The following is a 25,603-nucleotide window of genomic DNA, read 5'->3' on the forward strand; positions in this document are numbered from 1 at the left end:
CAGTTTAATAAACTCTCAGTTTAGAAACAAGAAAACACCGGTACAACCAGTCATCAACAAACTTAAGACAAACCTACTATAAAACCGTCAAGCACGGTGAACTTTTCTGGCAGGTAAAAATAAAACGAATGAAGCCAAACATAAAACAAAGATTAAAAAAAAGGCGGTTCGACAATTCAATTAAGCAAACGGCGTTTTGGGTCACCTGGCGGCTTCCTTTTCCTTTCTTCCTTGCATCTCAAGTGAAAGAGCTCCAGAATATCTGTGGATAGAGAAGATCGGGAATGCGTATACTTCACCCATATTGAGCAAAAATAAATACTAAATAATTAAAAAAAAAACCCTCAGTTTAAGGCACCGTAGCTCTGGGTGGATTTAGTCGATACCTTGTACGCTGGTGGATCTGAGTTCTGGCGCAGCAGCCGAAAGCAACACACATATCATCTATGAACTGCGACTTTGTACGTGCTTGCTCTACTTTGGTTCTTGCTGGTTTTAGTTCCGTATTGGTAATACCAGCCAGATGGCCGAGCTAGTCGAGAGTATTCTGCGGGTCAGTGTAGGTATTAGTAGGGTTTCAAGATTTCTTTGAAACGTAAAAACGTGCGCCATGCGCTTCATTCGGTCGTCGTGCTAAAAAAAAAAGAAAAAAAAAAAAAAAACGCAAGCGTTACAGTTTTTAAAACCAAGCTTCACCGCAAAATCCGTGCACATTTCCCCTGCTGGAAACCCCATCTTCCTAAAAACACGCACGTCATCTTGACCTACGCAAGCGCTGTTTCAATATTCGAGTTGCTTTCTCGGCCGATGGCCTCCACGGAAAACTCTGGGTTGAACTCACCCTAGTGCGCTAAATTATTTTGGAGATGTAATTTAATTAAAATTACAACTACTTTGCTCCAAGACAATTAATTACAATTCAGATTACTAGATCACAACAACTAGGTAATTAAAGTTAAGCGTAACTTTCAGAAAGTAATGTGATTATACTCTGCAATTAATTTCCTTTGAGAGCTACTTCAATTATGTTAATGCGATATGTTCCACACTGAGCCACATTTGTTTATTGCTCGTTCGAAAGCTAAGGATTCATTACACAGCGTTTTAAATTCGTCACATTTTGTGCCTTTGTTTCACCTACTTCATTAATGACGTGATATGGGAACTGAAGTTTCATTATGATACGAGTCACTTGTTTTTAAATATTTTGTAGGAGCACCGAAATTGTTAATGTATTTTTTTTTCAATGCGGTTCAAGCTGAAAGTAATCTATTAATATACACTGAAAAATCGAATAAAGGCTCATACTTTAATTATTCCGGAACCAACCGACAGGAGTCGTGATAAAATGTTCAACGTGCACATCGCAATCACATTATTCCGTTTCTTTGTCACCATCCTGACAATAGAAGGCGCTCGCACTTTATGTGGGACACGTCCTGCGGCCGTCTGCGAGTGCTGTGGGTTTGGCAGTCGACGCCCATAGCACAGTCTCGTCGCGTTCAAAGTTCCACGGGTTGCCGAAAGAGCTATGAGGCAGACTGCATTTCCGCCTATCAATGCCTCTATGGAACGAAGCTCCAGCGTGACAAAACCAGTGGTCGTAACTGGAATTCAAATTTTGCTGTTACCGAGTATAAAATGTATTTAAATTACATGCACAATTGCTTTTACTCGAAAGTAATGAATTACACTTACGAATTACTCAAAACTAATTATTTACAATTAAGAATTACTCAAAACTAATTAAGTACTCGAAAGTAAAAAAAAAATGAAAGTAATGAACTCACCTTGTGGAACCGGACGTGGGGTGCTCTCTCTCGGTCGCCTGTGTGAATGATGGACCGGCAGTGAATAGGCCGGCATGTCGTTGACGTCGTAGACGAGCTTCTTGCGCACGTGATGTGAAGGTCCGGCGCGCTCACCCTGGACACACGCAGTGCCGCCATGTAAGACGTCGCCACGCTCATCGTCGCCACGCTCGTCGTCGCCACGCTCGTCGTCGCCACGCTCGTCGTCGCCGTGCACATCGTCGATAGGCATATCGTGGCCTGGCACATCGTCGACAGGCACATCGTCGCCTGGCACATCGTCGCCTGGCACATCGTCGCCTGGCACATTGTCGCCTGGCACATTGTCGCCTGGCACATTGTCGCCTGGCACATTGTCGCCTGGCACATTGTCGCCTGGCACATTGTCGCCTGGCACATTGTCGCCTGGCACATCGTCGACAGGCCCATCGTCGACAAGCCCATCTTCGACAGGCACATCGTCGACAGGCACATCGTAGCCAGGCACATCGTCGCCAGGCACATCGTCGCCAGGCACGTCGGCAGGCACCTCGTCGCTACTTTGCTCGTCGGCTGATGTCTTATCGGCGAGTACCTCGGCGACCGGCAGGAGAAGCTCTTCTCTGGAAGACTGCTGCTCAAACGACACGCGTCCGAGAGGGACCTCAATCAATTGTCCGACCGGCGACTGCTCGAGCTCTTCTTGAGCGTCGTCTTGAGGCCGATGTCGGGGAACTGCACACGAGTGAACTTCCCTAAGCACCGAATGGGCTAATCAGCAGCAGGGAAACACACTTACACGTCGGTGTGGGCATCAAGTATATATCCAGGCCGCCGCTGACCATCGTAGAGTTCAGGGGACCCATGAGGGTGGTGTTGTTCGGGTCCCCTTCGAAGGAAGACTGGCCCTCTGAAACGCCAAAGCGTGGAGTGGTGCATGAGTCAGAGTCGGGGACAAGCATTCGACCCTCTCACCTTGAAGATCAGAGCGCATAGTTTCTTCCTCCGATGACGTTGCTAAAACGAAAACAAAACGTGAGATATATTACGCACCTTCTGAGAAAGCCAAGTTCAGACGGCTAATGGCCAGAGGGGCACAAAACGGGGTTTTAAGCCTCTCCAGTAATAAGCAGTGGCAAATCTGTGAACCAGCGTAGCAATTCTTGTTCATATATAATAACATTAAAAAAAAGTAAACGGATGGAGGTGGTAACACATTATGAGAGAGGAAACATGTTAAATCTCGAGCCCCTCCCTGTGCCCCACCTTTTCCCCCCTGTTGCACCCCAGTGTACATTTTCAACCTCGTGGAGACGGAATTCTTGCCGCGTCACTAGTCCAGCGCGAGACACGAGCGCTGCGTCGGCGTTCAGACTCGCGTTCACCTCTCTGGCATCTACTCATACGAAACACACGGAACAAGCCTTTGGCCTGCTGCTTCCACGTGCTGGCACGCCAAGTTAGATCCTCAAAATCGTTTCGCCCCTCCACTGCAGTGGAGGGGTCCCAGACTGGTAAACAGATTTTGGCAGCCCTGAGGTCTGGCGTCGGCTTCCCGAGGCGTTAATATCTGGACACTGGGAGATACGGACGCCTGGTTACGCTTGCAGTGACTACTCGGAGCCGACGCCGATACAGTGTTGAGAAAACTCGACACACGGTTGTCCCTCATGAAACTACTCACAGAACGCTGACGAGCCGAACAGCCAGCTGCTCGTTTCGCCTTCGGGGTAATCTTTGTCACCCTCGCGCTGCTCCATGGAGCCACTCTTGTTTCCCCAGAACGAGCTCCTGCAAGACCTCGGCATAGGAGTCACTTCCTGTCTTCCAGCTGCATCATCCCTACACCCGCGTGGTGTGCCGTGTTCGTCGCGGAACAAAATATTACGCGAGCTGCTCCAAGAGGTCGATGGAGTTTCCATGGTAGTTTTGCTAGCCGAAGGTTCGTCAGTGGCGACCTGGGCGGCCGTAGTTGTCGGGGCACTGGTTTTAGTGGCAGCCCCGAATTCGGACCGGGTCCCGGCTTGAGTTGTGTCCTCACTGCTGACCTTCCTGGTGAACTCGCATCCGGCCCTGGAGCCAGCGACAGCTCGGAAAGGCCTGTCAGCACTGCAGGTGAAGGAGGCAGCACGTGCGGTTTCGGTCGTGGGAGGGGGCGAACCAGCCCACGAGACTTCGCTCGCCCCGCGGCTGGTGCCCGTCCCTGCGGGGTTTCGTGGGGTCCCTCCAGCTGCCGCATGGCTGGCTGTCGGCGCGGCACTGGCGGCTTGGGTGCTGCAACGACGTTCGGTGACGACGCCTCGCCTGACACCCATACGGCGGGGCCGGTCCGCAGCCTGGACGTGCGTTCACACCAGTGTTGCATACACCACAACTGTTACCGCGCTCAATCGAGGCTCAATGAACCCTTCGTCAAAAGTCGGCAACCAGAGAAAAGCGTCGCGCACACCGCCCAGTTCGAATGTCCGCGAAAGCGTGCAGCGCTCAAATGCGTCTTCTTCAGAAGAGAAACGTAATTTTCAATTTACGAAGAAGCACTGGACTTTTTGTGTCTGCCACTGGTCGGCGCTTAATTTGGAGAAGGATCTTGAGCGTGCAGTGATATTTGCTCGGAGAAGAGCAGTGCGTTAGATGGTTGTTTTGCCTTATTTTAAGATGCTCGTAAATTTGCGTGTTTGATAGATCTTATTTCTTCTAAATTTTGTGCAAATTATTAGCGCCTTTTATGACGATGGGCGAACCGGTGCATGATTAGAGGATGAAAAATAGCTCAAAAATGAACACAGGGACAAGTAGAAGCCAAACGGCGCTCCTTGTCTGTGTCTTTTACACTTGTTCCTGTGTTCATCTTTGCGCTCTTTTTATTTCTCTAAAAAGAAAAGGCTCATCACTGGGAACAAAGTTAACATCATTGTTTTTTTTTATACTGAAAACTGAAGAAAATGTCGGCATCATAATCCTTGGATAATACCTGATTTTTCTTGGGACGCCATGGTGCCGGTGAGGAAATGCTAGAGGTTCAGAAAACGAAACACAGTTAGGCTGGTGAAATTGTACTAGTTAAAGTTAAACTAGGATAACTCATAAAAACCGAATCAATCACAGGTCCGTATATCGTACCATACATTACACGCGGTGATTTTAGACACCTTTACATTCTCACAGGCTGCGTTAAAAAAACAACAACAGAGAAATAAAAGCTGTGTGGCGCCCTCGTGGTATCTAAAATAACTGGATCATGGGAAATTAGCGCCAAGCTCCCCGTATGGTCGCCAGTTTGGCTCATGAAAAGGAGCAATTTCTTCTTGACCCCCCCATTCTTGGTGAGCCGATCTAAATCCGCTGGTGACGGGTAGCTTTATGAAGACGTTTCTTGTATACCGAGATTTCGCTATCCACACTCCGGCGAAGCAAGCGTACCTCTTCGTACCACCTCCACATGCTATGTCGGTGCAAGCACTGAAAAATAAGTTTTCTGTTTTAAAATACGCAAGAACAACAATATATGTGTAAGAGATCCGTGAAGATGGGCATGATGGATAAGTTGATAGCATACACAGTACCAAAGACGCTCATATTGGCGAGGAACGCCTTCAGCACGATGATGCTACATGATGATCTTGGTGCGACTGGATTAGAACGACCCTCTCGAAGCGCCGAAGGTTTGAAGGGGCCGAAATGGCAATTTCCATAGCAACGGAGACCGATTACCTAATCGCCTAATCGCTTTGGTCGTCTGAATGTTCGTATTTGTTTCTGTTCGGCTAGCAGGCAGAGAAGGAAATGGTGCTACTTTCCCAGGATTCAGTGACTTTAGTGATATCCGCTTACAATAAACAAAATTACGACTTCCGAAATTACCGGCGCGAGAAGCTGCCTCCAGCGGTTACAAACGGTCGGCTGACCAATAAAGGAAGCTCCATTTTTTTTTTTTAGATTGTTTTTTGCTTTTGAGACATTTCTAGCAACGAATTCAGTAGAAGGGAGCGGAAATATATCTTTCTCGATCCTCCCATCTCCCGAACACTTAAGACGGCCCTGGTTCCATTGTTCAAAACTGGCGATGTGGTTTGTAACCCAGACTGAACTGCGTTGCTCTATCTGTGTTTCCATGAGACGTGAGTGATTCGGATTTATTCGAGTAGATTTCAAACATTGTTAATGGTTCATAATAGCAAACACCGATTAGTGCAGCACACCGGAACAGCTGGACGATCCAGAACTCCGCGACCGATATGTATACGGCAAAGACATCTACGCGCGAAAAACCCTCACAGCTTTTCCGGCGGGTTAACACATCCATACGGCGTAGATTCTTGATTAATACCCAAGCGTGCGAAGGCAGAGAAGCAGCAGCGTTACAACTTGGGCGAGTTGGTTCTGCAGTACGACCTGCGAGTAGATGCACACAGACAGAGCGCTGACTTACAACTGTTATTTTATTGGAAAAGACACAAAAGATCGTTGTGTTACGTTTTAAAAAATAGATGACGGTGTATGTTCGTGAATGTTTTGAGTATCACAACAATCTTTTGTGTCTTTCCAACAAAATAACAGTAGTTAGTCAACGCTCTGTCTGTTTGCAACTACTCGTCCCTCGTACATCTTCGCGCTGTTTTTAATTTTCGCAAGTGCAGAGAAGCAGCACTTCGGCGTGCCAATTGTCCTCTAATGACGCCGCGAGACCTGCGTTCGAGTTTTGCCCTTTTCCTGCGGTGCTGCACTTCCGTAAAAATTTCTACGTGTTCTCAAAGGTAACTACGACCGTTTATACAAGGTTTGTGGAGAACCTTTGGCTCTCCCTCCACGTGCTCGGTGCCGAAGCCCACATTCCCCGCCGGTGGGAACACTTGCTGACTCCTCTATACAGTGCCAAAGACAACGTTCCCCGCCAGTCCACGGGACCCTTTGATCTCGCCAGACGGGCGCCGTGAAGCTCGCCCGTTGTCCTTCTATGGGCATGCTATTCTCAGTGGGAGCGAGAGGGGCGGAAGACAACGGGGTCGGGCTGGCTGTATAAGGAGGTAGCAGGCGGGGGTCTGGACGGTTCTCACTTGAGTCTTCTCTTGAGTCGACATTCATTTGAGAGTCATGATTTGACAATCTTGAGTTAGGAGTCTTTGAGGGACAGTCTTCATGGGGTCTTTACCAGGAGGTTTCATCGGAGGCCTTGAGTCGAGAGAATCTCGACTCATAGATGGCCTTTAGTAGAGGGTGTTGACTGAAGTCCTCGTGGCTGCACCACCGAAGGAGAACGTGAATTGGGGCGACGAAATGTGAGTTTTAAAAAACAGTTTGATTGTACTTGCTGTGTTGTGCGATTTCCTTGGGAACGACTAGAGCGTGGCTTGATCGAATCGGGCACAGTATAAGGCAAAACAATCCCACAGTTTTTTTTTTTTTTTAATCTTTTTCGACGAATGACAGCAAACGAGAAGAGAACGTGTCTTCCAGCACGCTGCTTCCCAGCCTCTACAACGCTCCAAAAGGTCGACTTCCGGTACCCTCAAGATGGCCGATACGGAACTTCCGGTGGCCGCACTTGCGCTACAGCGACCAAGCGGGGATGCGCGATCCAACAAATTGTCAAAGAGATCAGTGGCTTTTACAATCCTCCGTGAGGCGTTGCTGCTTTCTGAAACATGTAAAGAGCCTATGTTAGAGAGTTTCCAACTGCTCGATCGGGTTCACGGGGTTTATGGGCCGCGTTCGCATTACGAGCTGCGAGGAGGCAGCGTTGATCGTCTGCAAAGATATCCGCCTTTCCGCCTGCTTTTCTCCTCGCCCCGCGACAACGTAGCGCGTGCGCACTTGTGACTCCTCAGAAGGCGTCCGCCATTAAATCGCAAACGCTCCCCATGATTTCAGATGGACTTAATCTAAGCTCTCTAACAACACGCTCAAAGAACTCACCGCACTCTTTGAGCTTGCTTCTTGCCTCGACCTGCTAATTAAAAAGACACGCGAAAATCATCACAGAGTTGAGTGGGTGGTATCAACTAGCGGTCACATATTCCTCTAGCACCAAGTTCGAGAACACGAGTTCCGCCGTGTTGCGGCCATTTAGCAACCATGGCCAAGTCTACAACACAACTGGACAGAGGTGCACACTGGCTATGCGGAAAGTAAAACGCCGCGGACGGCGTTGTCTGCGTGTCGTGCTTCCCGGGTTTGTGAATTCGATCGACGTTCTGCATGGGCTGCATTTCCTTTTTTTTTTTTTAGATCGTGGAGCAGCTTACATTCGACTCGAACTCGAGCGCGAATACTGGTGAACCATCGCCTTAGCATACAGGGTGCGGCCGTAAGGACCAGCACGATTGGCACGCCTAGTAAAATTCGAAGTCCAAACGCACATACCTGAAACTGGGCCCCCTAACGTCGTCTCGCAAAAAGTGTTGTGTCTATTTTTTTCAGAGCTCAACTCAAAGCTAGTTAAATAAAAAAATAAAAAATAGAAAAAAACGGCGGCTGTGGATGACCTATTTACGCAAATCGCCTTCTGCGCGTCTTTGTCTACTGAGCTGTGGAATGCGCTCTGAGCATGCACAGTAGCTATCTTCTGCGGAATGTCATGCGTCTACGGCCAAGTGCCTTGACATTTATAGTCTAGGTTCATTGGAAAGGTCTATGCCGGCCTGCTCTTCGTCTGCATACTGGTTTGCAAGCTCGTCCCCAGGTCACGTGGTGAACTCAAAAACGCAAAACCAATTGAGGCAATTAAGACCCCTTTTCTCGCCGTTGCTGTTCATGTTGTACTTACAAGAACTAGAGAAAAAGCTGGAGAATAGTGGTCGTGGTTTTGACCTGTCACACTACAGGGGAGGCCAAACGATTAAACAGTCATTGCCAGCTCTTATATACGCGGATGATTAGTTTCCCCACACCTCGGTGTTTACTCAACTCAAGGCCTGTGCACATGCCCGCAGGCCTTATGGGGATGTTCATGTCATCTTCTACAATAGATCGCGGTGCACAGTGTAATGTAAAAAATACTAACAATTGACGAAGTGGTGTTAAGTGCCGGATCTATCCCGAAAGCAGTGGTCAGAGAATGCGAACTTGACCCACTTAGGCTTTTGTGCTGAGCTGGGCACGTGCATGCTGCATTGTTCATGCAGGCCGGAGTGGTGACAAAAGAGCCCCCCCCCCCCCTCCCCCCTCCCCCCTCCCCCTCACCGGAGAACACAAACTCCAGCCGAACGCTGACGCTGCGTTCGGTTATGTCGGCCGAGCGCTGAGTCATTGTATTTGTTGTCCCCAACCGTGTAGTTCTAAAGTTAACCGCTTGGGGCGTCACGGTCAGTCCTCCTCCCCAATAGTGCTAAGAGCTGATAACAGTACAGATTTGCTGGAATGAATGAATAGACGTTATACTGAGGGGAAAATGCAAGGTCTAGAATTTAGTAAGAGTAAGTCAGCAGTCATGATTTTTAATAACGACGAGAAGGAAGAATTTAAAATACGTGAATTTGTGGTTACCAGAGTAGAAAAATATAAGTACCGATGGGTATGAATTCATGACACTGCGAATTATCGCAGCGAACATGAAAAATATGTAACTGTTAAGGGCAGTTGCAATTGAAAACGAGCGTGTTGGTTAATAGATACAAAACTTGAAAGTATAAAACAGCGAGGACGAGAACGGGAAAAGGACATCTTTCAAGGACATCATTTTTTCAATGACATCTTTTTTTTTTTTCTTGTTAAGGGCAACCGAAATGCAGCTGTAATGAAGAATAGTGGGGTTGTGCGAATATTCGAAATTTCGAAAAGAACTGCACTATTCACGTTTTTCGAAATGTTGATTGAGGCGGGTTAGCCCCGTTGAGTGCGCTTCTTACCAAACACTGGTGCGCTGCGGAGAAGCTAAACTCGTGGAAGTGAGCTTTCCGGGTGTTGCTTCTCTGCATTACAATAGTGCTCGGTAAGAAGCGGACTTAACGGGGTAACCCGCCGCGATGAACAATATCGTAATTGCGTGCTTGGAAGAAAAACATACATTCAAAGCGGGATGGTGCACCCGTGCCGACTGTATTTGAAAATAAATGGAAACTTTGTGAATGTGTATATCTACATTGTAGTAAAAATTTCAAAATTAAACTTTTATGCAAGAGTATACTATGTTAGGCAGAGATGCTTTCACAACATGAGTTCATCATGCGCGATTCATTCTTTTTTAACTCGAGATTAAGGAAAGAATGTTTTATATAGCAAGATTTGTAAATTAACTCAATTGGTATAGTTGGCCATCTCTATAGGATTCATTTTATGTCAAATCCGTCATTTACTTGTCATCCCAAGACATCAGACCTTCTGAGGTCACAGTTCATTAGTATAGATAGATTAAACTTAGCTTATAAATGAACAAGTGGAGTAACATTCACAGGCTTAGCTGGGTTTTCGTCTAAGCATTATGCAATGGTAGTGAAAGGCGTGGAAAAACTATTCGATATTCGAATCGAAAATATTCGGCCAAAACCACTATTCGCTTCGAATTCGCTTCGAACTAAAACTCCACTATTCACATAAGACTAAAGAATAGAGCTTTGTTGGATTATACCAGGCATGGAGAGGGGAGGGAATTTTGAAACGAAGTTCTGGTGCCGAATTTAATTTTTGGCAACGCAGTCCTGTGCATGAAATCTGATACCCAAGCAAGGTTAGAAGTAAAGCAAGACGGCGTGGGTAGGCTGGCGTTGGGAGCACATGGTAAAACACCGAACCAAGGGGCACATTCTTAAAAAAAGGGTATCACCTTACACCCTTTTGTCCCATATAATGCAGACGTCCACAAATGTTACGAGGGACTTGATAATGGTGCGATATAACTTATTAAAGAGCTAAAGTACGTATCAAAAACCACAGAAAGAAAACACTGATGTTTTGCAGCAAAACCAAAAAATAACCCATTATTATTTTTTTTTGCACGTACATTGGCTATTTTATTAAGTTGTACCACACGGCTATCGACTCTCTTGAAAGTTTTGTACCGACAGATCGACGTCAGTGCGCTGTACGTCGAACTGAGGTTTTGGGGTGTATTATATGGGACAAAGGGTGTAAGAATACACCCTTTTTTCTGAGAGTGCATAGGGTGAAATGGTCATCATTTGAGGGCAGGGAAGATAGTAGTATAATTGAATTTGTAGAGAGACTAAGAGACATGAAGGAGGAACGATGTGTACGGAGAGTTTTTAGCTATTTGGACATGAAGGGCGTCGATAAAAAAGTAAGGAAGCCATCAAGAAAACTCAGATAGAAAGTTTTGGAAAATAATAGGTACGCAGATCAGGAAACGGCAGGAGAGCTAAAGCAGCGGAGAGGGAAATGTGGGAAGGAAGGATGCAAACAAAATCGGCTCTGGTGTCTTATGGAAAATACAAGATGGAGATTGCTAAGGAAAGTATCTATGACAATTCTAGGAGAAGCTCGTTGTTCGCCGAACCGAGAAATGAATTTCAGAAATTTCAGAACATAACGCAGAATCGATAAACGGGACGCTACAAATCCCAAAGCGTCACTCATAAAGCGCGCTCGCACAAGGCCGAAAAGACGAGTGACCTCGCGATTCCAACACCACCTGGCGATTCTCGTTTCCTCCTCTTTTCGCTTTGACTTCGCGAGGGCGCGGAGAGGAAAGGGAGCGAGGCCATTTCTCCTCCTTCTCAACTCTTCTGCGAGAAGATGACGTCAACATTCTCCTTCGTCATTATCTTCTTTATTTTCCAGAAATACGGCCAGCCGCTCGAGATGTGGCTATATGAGTGATGTTTCGTGGTTTATGGCGCCCTGTTGAACACTTCTGCGAGCTTATTTTGTGAAATCCGAATTTCGGTTCAGCATCTTTTTAAGGCCAAGATAGGGGTGTTGCGAACTATGGTGTACACAGTGAAATATGAGGACGTAGATACGGTGTGTGGAGAATGTGGAGAGAAAAAAAAAACCAGTTTGTGGAACACTTATTACCTTACTGTATAAGGCTTCACCCTACAGTTGCTCAATCTGATAGCGATTTAGTACAGGCTTTAAAGGCTGCGACAGAAAAGTAGACGTTGGGAAAGCTGAGATCACAAAACACAGGTTATCGGACTGCTGGCATAAGTCGAGGGAAAAATAAAGTTTTGTTGTTTTTTTTTCTTTCAATCCGTAATGCGAAAAGCGCGCGCTCAAGGTTGCGAAGAGGCATAACCGTCACACGTATTGTAAGTATCGGCTGTGGAAAATGGTAGATGAATGCTTGTGCTTAGCGGCAATATGAGATCCTCTTTCCATTAAATCAAAATTTAATCGGATTAGTTAATTGTTAGATTTAGAAGCTTTGGCTAGGTGGCGCAAGTCGCCCCCCTATTAAAAGGGTCCAGCCGTATCCAGTCATCCATCATTTCATCCATCCTCTGAGGACATCACAGGAGAGGCTAGCGACGAGTGGGATACCCGCGATAAATAATTATTTCAACGAAATATATGAACGAAGATGTAGTTTCAGTCGCATTTAACAAGCGAACTTTTCTGTTTAATAAAAAAAAATCAGTTCTAAGGCAGTAGAATGTTTGATTAATTTTGTCGGCTTTTATTCGTTAGCTCCTTTCTACGCGCCTTCCACGGCTAGGAGGGATGCACGAACGGATAGCAGACGACAAAATGAAAAACATTTGACTGTTTTAGAATATATTTTTTTTATATAAAACATAAACGTTTGATTGTTTCTAAATGCTAATTGAAACTGCATCATCCTTCGTATACTGTTAAACTCATTATTTATCGAGGTTCTCTCTCTCTCTCATCGCCAGCCTCTCCTATGGCGTCACCAGCATTTAATTCTCTACAGCGTGTTTGCGTTCACCACGCCACCTGGGAGCGAGCTTGCAAACCAGTATGCAAACCAAGAGCACGTTAAACAGGAAATGCACAGCTGCCTTTTTTTTTTTTAATTTTACTAGTTTTGAGAAGAGCTCTGAAAAAATAAATAAAGCTTTTTTTTTGCGAAACGACGTTTGCGTGCCCGGTTTCAAGTATGTGCGTTTGGAATTCAAACCTTGCAAGGTGTGCCAAATATGCTTTTAATTATTATTATTTTTTTTTTTTTTTACGATTTCACCCTGTACTTTTTGAGAATGTTATTACCACTTTACAAAATACCTTTCGTTAAATTATCCGAGCAACAAGAAGTATGCTGCACGTGTATTACACGCGCTGCTCGTGCCGGCGTCTGCAGCAGTACTGGTCGAAAGCAAAAGCCGTTAGCAAATGGCACTTGCAAGTACGTACGTCAAAGCCAGGGGCGGATTTAGAGGGGGGGGGGGGGGGGGGGGGGGTCAGGATGTCCTGACCCCCCTCTTGATTTCTGCATGTGTAAAATTTAGGGGGTAAAACGAAGGAGAGGGGGTTCCTAAACATATGGTACGCTGACCAACACCTGACCCCCCCCCCCCCCTCAGGAAATTCCTGCATCCGCCCCTGGTCAAAGCCTTATTTACGTTATTTACTTTGAATCTTTTATACAATAAAGGCGAGCACGTGCGGACCGTGTACCTCGGTGCTTGGGTAATTGGGAAAAAAAGGTCTATTCAAAAGACCATACCATGACAGACGGCAGGACACATGAAAGGCGCCACAGGACGACTGTTTCGTCTATGTCGTCTTCCATGTCATAACGCCTTTCGAATTGTATCGTCTTACGTTTTGTTACGAGTAGAAACAGTTTTCCCCAGCTCATCCTTTTGAGTTGTGATCGGCTCTGTCTGCCTGAGTAGTCGATGACATAATAAAGGAGCATCGTCATACTCGATTTTCACAAATACAGGCCGTCATTCTGAGCTAAGATGAGTCGGCTCTTGAGCCGTCGGATTGATGGCGCTCAAAGTGTCCCCGGCGGACGCATCGGGACAACTTGGACAGGGAAACAAAAAAAACAAAACAAAACCGAAGTAGGCAAGAGTTGATGCGACCCATGGATGGTGCAACCTGTCATTCTGTCATCTGCAGAGCGTACCATACGGCCTTACGAAAAAAAAAAAGGAAAAAAAACCCAAAAAAACATGACGTTATTAGAAAAAAATATGATTGAAAGGAATGCACGATTATGCAGCCCCCCCCCCCCCCCCCCCCCCCCTTTGTTCCACGTACATTCCCCATTGAGGACCGTTTTCTTAACAGGTTATGAATTAGAGCTATCCCTCTGAGCATGCGCTGCGACAGGTATGTGTCAATGCTGTGTTTTCTGCCATTTTCCCTATTCGTCTGGCACGTAAGCGATTCTTCATTAGCGTCGTGTTTGATGTTGGTAAAACGCAGAAGCAGGGAGATGCCTCCCACTACAACAGAGCTCAAGAAATTCGATTGGGATCGCTTGAAGCCAAGCGTTTTTTCTCCCTTCAGCGTGGCCCCGGTGGCATCTGCCGGGGCCATGCTGACCGACGACTAGCCGACCTCTTGAGTACCGACTGGTCGTAGCTCCAAATAGGGACCAGCACATAAAACAACTGGCAGCTGTATTTTGATCTCTCGATCCAATGGTCATATACAGAATGGCGTTTTATGAGGAACGGAGCGGACGTCAAGTCTCGACCTTCCTGCATGCGCCGCTTCAAAGCGCAGCCTCTCTTTTCTTGAAGCTATTTGCGAACCTTTTTGCGTAAAACTTATTTCTCTAAAATTTTTTTTTCGCGTAAAACTTATTTCTTTAGACGCGTGTCCCAAGAAGACTGTTTTAAACTTTTTTTTCTTTTCAGTTTTTTTTTAAGTGTCACTGCCGAAATTTTACAGCGAAGCTGTATATGACTCGTTGGTCGGATTTTTTCGTGCCGGCGTCCTGGCGAAAAAAGAAAAAAAAAGAAAACCTCAGTGAGTGAATCGAAAAGTGCAGACATGACGCATACAGCACACCATTCGTTTCAATAAAGAATAAGCACAACACAAGCATCCGAGCCCGATAATTGATGATAAGGCACATCCTGGAAACAATGCGAAGCACGTAGCCGTCACCGGATACGTTTCGTGGTAAAGATTACAGATGCGGCAAGCTGCCTCGACAAGGGCAGCTTGCGACCGTCCCTAGCCTTTCATATATAAAAGAAGAAGCCACCTACACTCCGTTTCACCTCACGTCCTGACGCAGTGGACGCTACAAACTATCCTAGGCTGTGCCCGTTTTCCAAAGTCACGTGACACTGACACGTCCTTGGATTGGTTCCGATGGCCCGTAGCATCCGCTGCGCTCGGATGTAAGGTAAAACCGAGAACTGATTCGATTAGGGATTTGTAGTAGACCGTTTCCGCAGCCCGCTACGCACCCGGATAGCGCTCCGTAATCCGCCACAAGACCTTGAACTATGCAGACAAGACTGGCGTTGCGCATGCGCAGCTGCGGCGTTTTCTTCGGGGATACCGTAGCGGAGGAGAAAAACGATCTACCACAACTCCCTATTGTTGTTGCAGCATCGCTATGGGTAGGCCACGCATAGTTAGGACTCCCGAGGAGCAGCGTGAATACGAGGAGCGGCAAAGGGAAAAGAAACGGCAATATACGACCAGCGACGGCGTGCTGCGAACAGCGGCAGCATTTGGTATAGTGCAGTGGGAAATCGTTGCAGGTGATGATACCACAGCTTCGCTGGCCAACCCAGCTTCACAGCGTGGATTGGAGCCCCATTTTTTATTTTGCCCCCGAACGTTTTTGACAGTTGACAAGTTCTTACTGCATAGGCCGTCCCATGCAGTAAGAACTTGTCAACTGTTTCTCGGCGCATAGAGTACGCTATGCGCCGAGAAAATGAGGGAGTGGAGGGGTCGTCAGAACGCTGAGCTCTGGTTGAAATGAATGGAGACAAAGACCTAAAGGCCTTCGTTTCCACTGCACTCGTCGAACGCGTTAAAACGCGGAACGCAGGCCTCTGGCGTTTGGCTCTCGCATTCGAACGCGTATGGGGCGAAGCGTCTCAGCATGGCTGAGAGTTCACGAGCCGGAATACATGCTGGGACGCTTCGCCCTATCAGCGGCGAGATGTTTTCGTGGCGCCCTCCTATGGTTCCCTCTCATGACGTCATTAGCTCGCGAACAACAAGTTCAATGGTGTTTGTAACTAGCATGGTGGAAGCTTGAAATCATTGCGCTGTGAAACCAACGTTGCCAACGCCGCCAAAACTGAAGTTCTTCCATTCCTCTTATTTCCGTCAAACAGAATTCTTTTGCTGACGTCATAGTCAGCATTCGGCCAATGGAAGGCCGATCACAGCGACGCTTTCGATCGCGCATGTTGCCAATATTCACTGGACGCCATGCTTGAGGGCGTTGCGCATGCTCACAGCGAGCTCACAATAATAAGCTGCTAAAACCGGCAATCTTGATGGTGTGGAATGCGATAAAGAACTACGGAAGCTCGCCATCAGCACGCACTCAGTAGTCGCGCACACAGCTATGGCCGCCAGTGAATACGCCCTGTGTGTTTCCATGCAGGAAGGCATGCTTGCCAGCAGCTCGCTCTAGTTCTCTCGCGTAGTGATCGTCTACCGTAATAGACGGCGACACGAAAGAGCATCGGTCTTTATTCAAAGACGAGCCGGCTCTGGAGAAGTGATGAGCCCCAAAGGTTCCAGCACATGCTGCCGGAGTCGACTAGACCCGTTGCTCCCGGGCAGGGGGCGCGCGCGCGTCCGCAAGACACGACCATGTTATGCTGGCAGCACCATCCAGGCGGCGCTGTAACGTTCGATTTTGCACGTGCCACGTTTGAATGCAAGCATCTGTCAGCATCTGTAGACGCGCGATAACAAAACGTCTAAAAAAACTAAAATAATAAAAAAAAAGAATGACGGCTCGCGGCCTCTGCGTCCCATTAAACATTCCTTCCAGCTTTATCATTTTATTGCTCTCTTTCATAGCTTCCGTGAGCCCGTATGTTTCACTTTACTTGATAGCGAAGCCGAAGCTATACTTGCTAAAGCATGTTCCCCTGAACGATGCTCGCACTGCACGAGCGCGCGTACTTGGCAGGAACACTGGAAGCTCGGAGCTCGCTCTTGTAGCCTCTGCCACGCTGGCACTTATAAAGGAACGGAGTATAAACGACTGTAGTGGGGAAGCGTATTGTCGAATGTTCGAAACGCGAGCCAAATATTCTATTTTGCTCGCCTGGAGCGCTGCTCAAAACTAGAGAGCTACGGGCCTATATAACCCAAACATGGCCCCGATCGTGCTTGTTGAGTTCTGTCTATGATGCCTGGAGCGCGTGTCTGACTGCTGTGTTTAGCATCCTATCCATATAGGCCCGTAGCTCTCAAGTTTTGAGCAGCGCTCCAGGCGAGCAAAATAGAATATTTGGCTCGCGTTTCGAACGTGCGTCAATACGCTTCCCCACTACAGTTTTTTATACTCCGTTCCATTCTAAGTGCCAGCGTAGCAGAGGCTACTAGAGCGAGCTCCGAGCTCTTAGTGGCCCTGCCAAGCACGCGCGCTCGTGCAGTGCGAGCATCGTTCAGGGGACATGCTTTAGCAAGTATAGCTTCGGCTTCGCTATCAAGTGAAGTGAAACATACGGGCTCACGGAAGCTATGAAAGAGAGCAATAAGCTTGAAGGAATATTTAATGGGACGCTGAGGCCACGAGTTGCATGCTGTTTTTTTTTTTATTTTAGTTTTTTTAGACGTTTTGTTATCGCGCGTCTACAGATGCTGACAGATCTTGCATTCGAACGTGGCACGTGCAAAATCGAACGTTACAGCGCCGCCTAAATGGTGCTGCCAGCATAACATGGTCGCGTCCTGCGGACGCGCTCGCGCCTCCTGCCCGAGAGCAACGGATCTATATCAAACGTGGCCCCGAAGTTGTAACAAATGACGTCATAGAAGCAGGAGTGTCATGCTGTCAGATGTCATGTCGCGATCCTGGCGATTTGTCCTAGAAATGCTGGCGAAAAGCGCGAGCGAACGCGAGTGTTGCTGTCGTCGCGGCGTCCCAACTTATCAAGAGAGCAAGTCGTCTGCTTCTTGCGGAGGAGTTGCGGTGACGTCAGAATGACGCTGAGCTCTGATTGGCTCTGATTAAAACATATGGGGATACCTCAAGGCAGCCTGCTTTGAGGTCTACCCACTATCCTTCAATCAGAGCCAATCGGAGTTTGGCGTTGTTCTAACGTCACCACAACTCCTTCAAAAGACGCAGACGAACTTGCGCTCCGCATTTTTTCTTATTTGTTCTAGCCGAGAAATTCTTTCCTACTTCTTTGTTTCGTTCCCACGTGTTCTTGCCGAGACCAACAATTTTAGTGGTATAAAATCGTAATGTAGTACGCTGGGGTGACATCAGTGCGGATCATGTATGGGGAACACGGCGGAAAACGTTCACCAGCGCTGCCGCAGAGGGCTTACCGGAAACAACGGCTCGACATGCAGTGAACAGGTCGAATTCCTCACCGACGCGTTCGCCAAATGTCTAAGATTAGAGCCCCTGGCGCTCTAATCTGAACACTAGGCGAAAAAGACGGCGAGGAATTAGGTGGCCGTGATTGGCCGGCGTCGCTCTTGACTTTGATCGGCGGCACACTTATTCACTTACCTTCTCGACGCGGCCCTTGGCGATCGGACGTGTCCCCCATCGTCTCTTGTCGCTTGTCGGCACGTGGATCTGGGAGCCAAAAGGAACGCGAACACACATCACGCGTCTCTTTCTCGCGCCGAAAGGGCGCGAGCCATGGAACGCCAGACGCTGGTATAAAAAGGTGCGTTCGATCATGCACGAGACACGGTCATTTACAAGCATGGCAGCGTCTGTCCGTGTACGCGCGCTAACATAGCGTCTTAAAGAAAAAAAACAAAAGAAAAGAAAAGAAAATGCAGCTCGCGTTTTTAGTGTTCTTTCAATGCTTTTTTTTTTTTTTTTTTAGCGTAAGGGCTGCGTAATGACGCACAATCGAAATGCCACGTTCAGTCAGCAGCCGAGGAAGCTCTCGCTCTCACCGGGGAGCGAAACAAACCAAAAATAGGACCACTGCCCAAAGCTTGAGAGCTCCAGGGAGTGGCCCCAAAGGACCAGCACATTTGGCGGGCCTTGCAAAATTCGAATTTCAAACGTACGTACCAGAAATTGGGCACGCGAACGTCGTTTAAAAGACTTAAAAATGGAGCAACGTCGTCGTCTGCACACTGGTTTGAGAGCTCGCCCCCAGTTGGGCTGCTAAAGGCAAAACGTGCAGTGTGTGCAGTCAACGAAAATGAGACTAGAACCAAATACTGGAACACTGGTGGCAACAGCTTCTAAACAGTGGAAGATAATCATCTTGCGGTTTTTTTTTTCTTTTAGGCTAGGGCGCAACTTTGGAGCTCGCCCGCTACAAAGGGAAAAGCCGCATCATCATCATCATCATCATCGCTGATACGCCATAAAAGAGGTTGTCGACTTTCGAAAGTCTGCCCTCTGTTGGCAGCTGTGAAATCCCTGCACAATGGCGGACTGAAACCGCAATGTCACGGCACCTTTTATGCGTTTTGTTGGGCTAGAAGCAACGCTACTAGATTACCTCAGTTGTGGAACTCCCGCGGGAGGCGCAGTTCCACAACCCGCCTCCCGTCATTTGAAGCGCCATCTAGATTTTCCTTTCATAACTGTGTGTTTCATAGAGTACGGTGGAACGCCATATAAACGCCATGCTTCGAAATGTACGTATTACATAGAATACAGTGCAGTTACCTTAGCAGCCGTCCGGCGCGACGAACGCCGGGAGGCCAGTCGTGGTCGGTGAGGGGGGTACTGCTGCTGCATGCAGCGTCTATGAGCAGTTCCGTAACTCAGCTATTCTAATAACGTTGACTAAAAGTCCAAACACACCCACAGAATAAGGAAATGAGCGCAGTGACGTTGCACTTTCGACGCTATTTAATTGGCTCGTCGGCTCCTAGCGGTGGCCGAGCTCCGTCGTTCATTATCTTACGGAATGGCTTGCACGTTTCACGATGTCAGTTGCTCCGCCATTGTACGCTGGTTCCGACCTTTTAATAATCGGCACGTGACTTTCTAAAGGGGTTTATATCGTGATTAACGAGGTAGGGGGGCTTAGAGTGATAAACCGGAAGTTCGAAAGTGGCACCCCCCCGTTGCCGCCATGTTGTGCCTGTTGTGCGCAAAAATGACGTCTCGTCACGTGACCTCACAAAAGCCATGACGTCATCGGTAAGATCAGCATGGACTAACTGCGAAGGCTATGCAAGCGCGAGGGCTAGCCACTGTGGGCTAGCCTCAACTCTCTTGACTGAAGCAGTCGCTGCACGAGCGCTTGTGCAGCTGCCGAGGCTTCATCCAAAGCGACTAGCTTGCAGTTTTAGCATGTGCGGCTAACAATAATCCATACTAAAGTGAGACGAAGTATAATATAGTATGCTTCTATTATTCTATCACTATGCTATCTATAGTATATTTACTTGTCAGCACGTGCACTAAGTACACAATAAGTATACTTTCAGTGAATTGCTTTTTACTATACTCTGTTTCACCTTGTGTTGTACCGCAGGAAAGGCTACAAGCGCGAGCTCCTTGCTCTAGGGCACATCTCGGCGGCACAAGCTCTCGTGCGCTAAGAGCAGCTCCCAACGCTATGAGCTCGCGCTTCTAGCCTTTTCTGCGGTACAACATAAAGTGAAACGGAGTAGGGTATCCATTCGCACACCCCTACGCGTTCAGCAGCTCGCAAACCAATGCATGACCCCGTTTTTGCAAAATTTTTAAGATTTCATTTTTTGTTACTTTAGCTCACAAGCGAAACGGTCATAAAACTTATTGCAAAGCGATGTTCGCTAGCCCAATTTCAGGTATGTATACGTTGAAAATTGAATGTTGGAAGGCGTGCCGAATTTGGTGGTTCTTAGGGCCACTCCTCGTACAGTATACAGGGTGATTCAAGGAGACGCCAGGCTCTTTAAATCGACCGCAAAATTCGGTTTCTTAACCTATCGCGCTACGACTTTGTGCAGCGTTGCCCACTAATGGTGCATTTCTTTTTGTAAAATTTGCAAAGAGCGAACTAACCTGAGGAAGAAGTAAAGAAAGAAAAAGGCTTAGCTCCTATGGAAACGCAACGACGCCACCGGTCTTCAAACAACACGGCGCCGTTTCGCACGGGAGACAAGAGATGGCGCAACGAACGCCACCAACGAACGAGCATACGGCGCCGAGACGTGGCGTCTTTAGCAGACAATTTTTTCGACTCAAAAGCGGCGCGCGTTCCGCAGGCGGCGACAGTCGCAGAAACAAAAACAGGCGCGGTAACAACAAGGAACTGCAGTTCCTTGTCTGCTAAAGACGCCGGCTCTCGGCGTCGTCTGCACGTTCGTTGGCGGCAGTTGGCGTCGCGACCGCTTGCGCCATCTCTTGTCTCCCGTGCGAAACGGCGCCGTATTGTTTGAAGACCGGTGGCTTCGCTGCGCTTCCATAGGAGCTAAGCCTTTTTCTTTCTTTAGTTTTTCCTCAGATAAGTTCGCTCTTTGCAAATTTCACACACACACACAAAAAAAATGCACCATCTGTGGGCAACACTGCACAAAGTCGTAGCGCGATAGGTTAAGAAACCGAATTTTGCGGTCGATTTAAAGAGCCTGGCGTCTCCTTGAATCACCCTGTATATGCCTTTCGCCTGATTTGGTCACGTCCGAGGCAATCGCCAAAAGAAAACGTCAGCAGTAGCGTATGCTGCGTGACGTTTTGTTTTATAAGCACATTTTAATGCGCCCTCCAACAATTTATTATGCCATAGCCTCCTCTATACTCACAAAGCCTGGCAGTTCGATGACGGAGCCATAGAGTGCCCGGTCGCAGATTTGGAGCCTGAGGATCTGGTAGTACTGAGCATTTCGCGGGGAACCTGGACGTCAGCGCACAGCTTTGGTAGCGGCGAGGACCCGAAACATGGTTTTCAAACCCCACGAGAAAAGAAACGGTAGCCCGGAGAACGCGAGAAACGCAAGCGGACATTCCATCGAGGCGAACCGACTACACGAAGGTGTCCCGCCTCTAGCGGCAGCGTTGGGCTTCTCGTCAACAAGCGAGACAGCCAATACTACTGAATGAAGCCTTTTGGAAGACCATCGAGCAGACGAAAAGACGGCTGGAGGATTGGTGGCATCATACACAACACAGGGGGCGCTGAATTCACCCCCAGGCTTGGGCACGATTATTCGAGCCCGCCCGTTATAAAGGGAGCAGCCGCAGTATCATCACCATCATCATCATCATTGTCTGCCGCTCTACCTTTTCCCTTTCGGCGGCCGCGTCTCGAGCAGGCTTATGCCATAACCAACGTCATAACTCACCTCATAAAATAAAAAAATAAAAAAAGGAGGGGGGGGGGGGGGGGGGGTCGGGGGGCTGGAGGATGGTTGTTAGCGCCTCGCGCTTCGCGCTCTTGACAAGTACCGAAAACCATTGTTGTCCGAACACGCGAGACACGTCTCACGAGCGAGTGGTCCGCCCTTATACGCTTCCAAGAGCCGCTCATTTCAGTGCTGTGTCGCTATCTGGTTCCTAAGGCCGCACGAGGCACGGGCTTTCTGCATTGGCGCATTTGATGCTATACACTTGTAAGAGAAAGACAAACACATCAAGGGGCTTTACTGGCGTAATAATAATAATAATAATAATATCTTTATTTCCATCAATTTTGATGGGGGAGCCCGAGGAAAAAAGCTGCGATATGCAGCTTGACTGGTCCTCGGTCCCCTTACAGTGGTCAGCGGCAAGCATCAGGAAACAAAGATGAAAATCACGTCAACTAGCAGCTGCATGTATTGTTAACAGAAAAACAAAACATATAACGCTTTATGAAAGGAATGCATTATGTACAAAAATATTCACGCAAGTCTTTGAAAGTCAAGTTTTCAAGAGAAACATTACTACTGCAAAAAGTATTTAACAAATTTGGAAGAGTAAATTGGAGCATCTGAGAGCCATAGTTCGTTCGCTGGGTGACCATCTTCCACTTCTCCGCATGACGAGTAGAATACACTGGTGAATTTTCCTCTAACAATGCAAGATTTTCTAAGTAAGGAATCAGATGTCGCTATACATCGTTTGACCAGTCACCGGCACACCCGTGCGATACGCGGGTTGACTCGCGGCCGTGGCTCGACGTAGGTTCTCACAACGTGTATAGTCAAACGTCACTGTGTGACCTGGAGATGCACCGCAGCCAAGGCTAGAAGCCCGAGCTCAGAGCTTTGGCCTGCTGCGCGAGAGCTCTCGCAGCCGAGGGGCGTCCGCGAGCAAGGAGCGTTTTCCATGCCTTCGCTTCATCCCAGAAAACCTCCGATAAATGCAGTGGAGACTCAACAGTTGCACTCCGCAAGGATTCGAGGGAAGGTCCAGTTGTTTTCAGCCAACGCGTCATCGTTCATGGCCTACCTTGGCGTATTCTCAGTTACTGAGTGATTCTACCGTTGCGCCAACGCGAGGGGATCTGGCGGCGGCGGAATCCGTTCGAGCTGGAGAGTGCGGCGCGAGCAGCGGAAGCAGCGTCGTTGGTCAGCTTCGAAAGCGAGGACCAAGGTCTCCCCGCGGCGGGCCCGCGGAGTGACGAGAGGCGCTTCTTGCGCGGGCCGGAGGTCAGCAGTGCTCGGCGAAAGAGAGCGACCCAGTCTGCGGCAGCACGACGTCGAGTCCATTGTGCAGGCACCCGAGCTGATTGTTTCTCCATTATGAAACGACGCGCCATTGTTCCCGACAGCGCCAACGAGCCCGTGCTTCCGCCCGCAACCTCGTCGTTCCAAGGTCTTGCCCGGTCAATTCCGCACGACGGTCATTGCGACCAGCACGGCGTGGAAAGTGTCTCTGCGCGGGCCATCTCACTAGAGGCCACGCTGCAGCTGCACAAAGGAGACAAAGAAGAACGCCGGTACCCTTCTTAGATGTGCGCGTTCTCCGTAACGCGTCTTCCGATGCGCGTGGTCTTGACGTTAGGGCACCGGTGCCATCGTCATCAGGCTGAGCTGACAAGGCTTCTATTGCGACCAATGCTGTTGTCCCAGAAAAGGGCGGATGGTTGATTTGGACTACTTGAGTGCTAAATGGGAACGAAGAGCATTTCTATACAAACTTCGTTGACCATTTACAACCTATACTGCAGAGCTAGCTCACATGCTATGATCGGAGACAAATTTTTCGGATATATGCAGTTGGCCTTGTGCTTTCCGCGCGCGCCAGATTTGAGGGTGCCGCCGCCCTGGCGGCCAACTTGAGAAACGCAAAGGGGGGGGGGGGGGGGGGGATTGTTTTGCTTATGTAGGCTTGTAACATAGGTAACGCACGGAGGCTCACAAACGCTGCCAAAAGTAATATTACGTGGCGATAGTACGATAAACGTGAAACGTGATGGTGCTACAAAACTGCACCAAGGCGATCCAAACGCCGAAGAAAGCACAGCCTGCATCCGCTCGTCACTGAATCCGCCGCGCGACGCTGTTCCTTCGGTCCACTGGTGATTTGCCGCCCAGAAGCGTCGCTTCTACTCGATACTGAAAACAACTTCTTCGCAACATGTGTGCGCTCGGCGGGCTGGATGCTATGGTGCATCGTGGAGCTGCCTTCGGACGTGACAGTGACCGGGCTTGCCGAGATAGGCCCTAAACGGAGTTGTGAAGGGCACGACATGACGGGCGACAGAGAGCCAGCAAGTGCTCCCGTCTAGCTTTTGAAAATTAGGTCTCGGCAAAGGTGGGTTAAATGTTTCTTTATTTCCGGATATAACAAATGTAACTGCACCGCGTGCATTATGGAGCACGCTTTTAGTGCGTGCGCGTTAACGACTGGTTCATCGCATTCGCCCGTAAGCTTGCCACGGTTACCTTTGCAGCCGGCCTGTTTCTTCAAATGCAATTCGCAACGAAAGATTTTTTAGGAAGGACTCCTTTTCATGTAGTGTATGAGGAGCGCAGAAACAGTCGAAATGGCGACTGAGCTTTCGCTGCTGCATCTTGAGTTCATTACACCGACTCGAAATTATGCTGCTTCACCTCAATAAAGTGTTGTGAATTTAAGGATTGTCTACCCGATATATATGTTTTTTTTTTCTTGGAACGGTGGAAAAGGATTGCATATGATTGTGTTGGTTGGACGCGTGCTGCCGCGCATAATGCACGAAATGATTGTGGTAGTGAGCAAAGGTCTGTGCGAAGGTTTCGGACTGTTTGTAGAGCTATTCGTCTTTGCACAGTGACAATGTAGCGACGCAGTTTGAGTCCACTGCATTGGAATATGCGCGTAAACAGGATTTTGGACCATGTCCACCAACTTGCCGTGAACCTATCCCGCTTGCCTGGTTCGTTCGTTCGTTCGACACTTCCGAACGTTTTTAGTACTATACCCAAAGACGGCATTAATCAAGGTTCGTTCGCTCGTCTTGCGAGATCTCTCCTACCGCTCGTCAACTTTTACTTACTTTCTATTGGCGGCCAACGCTCACAACATAAAATAACGCTCGCGCCGGTCTTCTGCATTCAACTCTCCTCAATATTCGTAGAGAATAATTTTTGGACGCTCATGCCGAAGCGTTTCTTTCTATTATTGTCTATTTTTTTCTGTTCGTGCCGAATTCTAATGTACGTTCTGTAGACGCACCGCCATTGCCTTCGGGCCTCGCGTGATTCCCATCAGGGCGGGATCCGGGTGGTTTGGACGGCGCCTCGCCTATCCATGACAAAACTGACAAAACGCCCTGTGCAAAAGCAGCGTGTACGTCGCGTGCCGAACACCAGGACATTTCTTTTTGTGACCAAGAAGATTGCAACAGACGAAAAAAGAAAGAAAAATTAAAAAAAAAATGGGCAGGGAACGC

The 25,603-nt window shown here is 48.2% G+C and overlaps 1 protein-coding gene across 1 annotated transcript; it reads right to left on the reverse strand.

Annotated features, from left to right (window-relative positions):
* Positions 1-440: 440 nt before the first annotated feature.
* On the reverse strand, positions 441-18,391 carry LOC120849093. Its single transcript, XM_040504858.2, has 8 exons — positions 18,346-18,391; positions 7,704-7,734; positions 4,762-4,801; positions 3,475-4,126; positions 2,766-2,807; positions 2,590-2,700; positions 1,791-2,525; positions 441-547 (listed from the first exon to the last, which is right to left on the reverse strand). The coding sequence occupies exons 1-8, from the start codon at positions 18,383-18,385 to the stop codon at positions 441-443; spliced, it is 1,758 nt and encodes a 585-aa protein (XP_040360792.2). The 5' UTR covers positions 18,386-18,391.
* Positions 18,392-25,603: the final 7,212 nt, after the last annotated feature.

This window comes from Ixodes scapularis, unplaced genomic scaffold, assembly GCF_016920785.2.
Source record: "Ixodes scapularis isolate PalLabHiFi unplaced genomic scaffold, ASM1692078v2 PGA_scaffold9__187_contigs__length_104089568, whole genome shotgun sequence".
In the NCBI taxonomy this organism is placed as follows: domain Eukaryota; kingdom Metazoa; phylum Arthropoda; class Arachnida; order Ixodida; family Ixodidae; genus Ixodes; species Ixodes scapularis.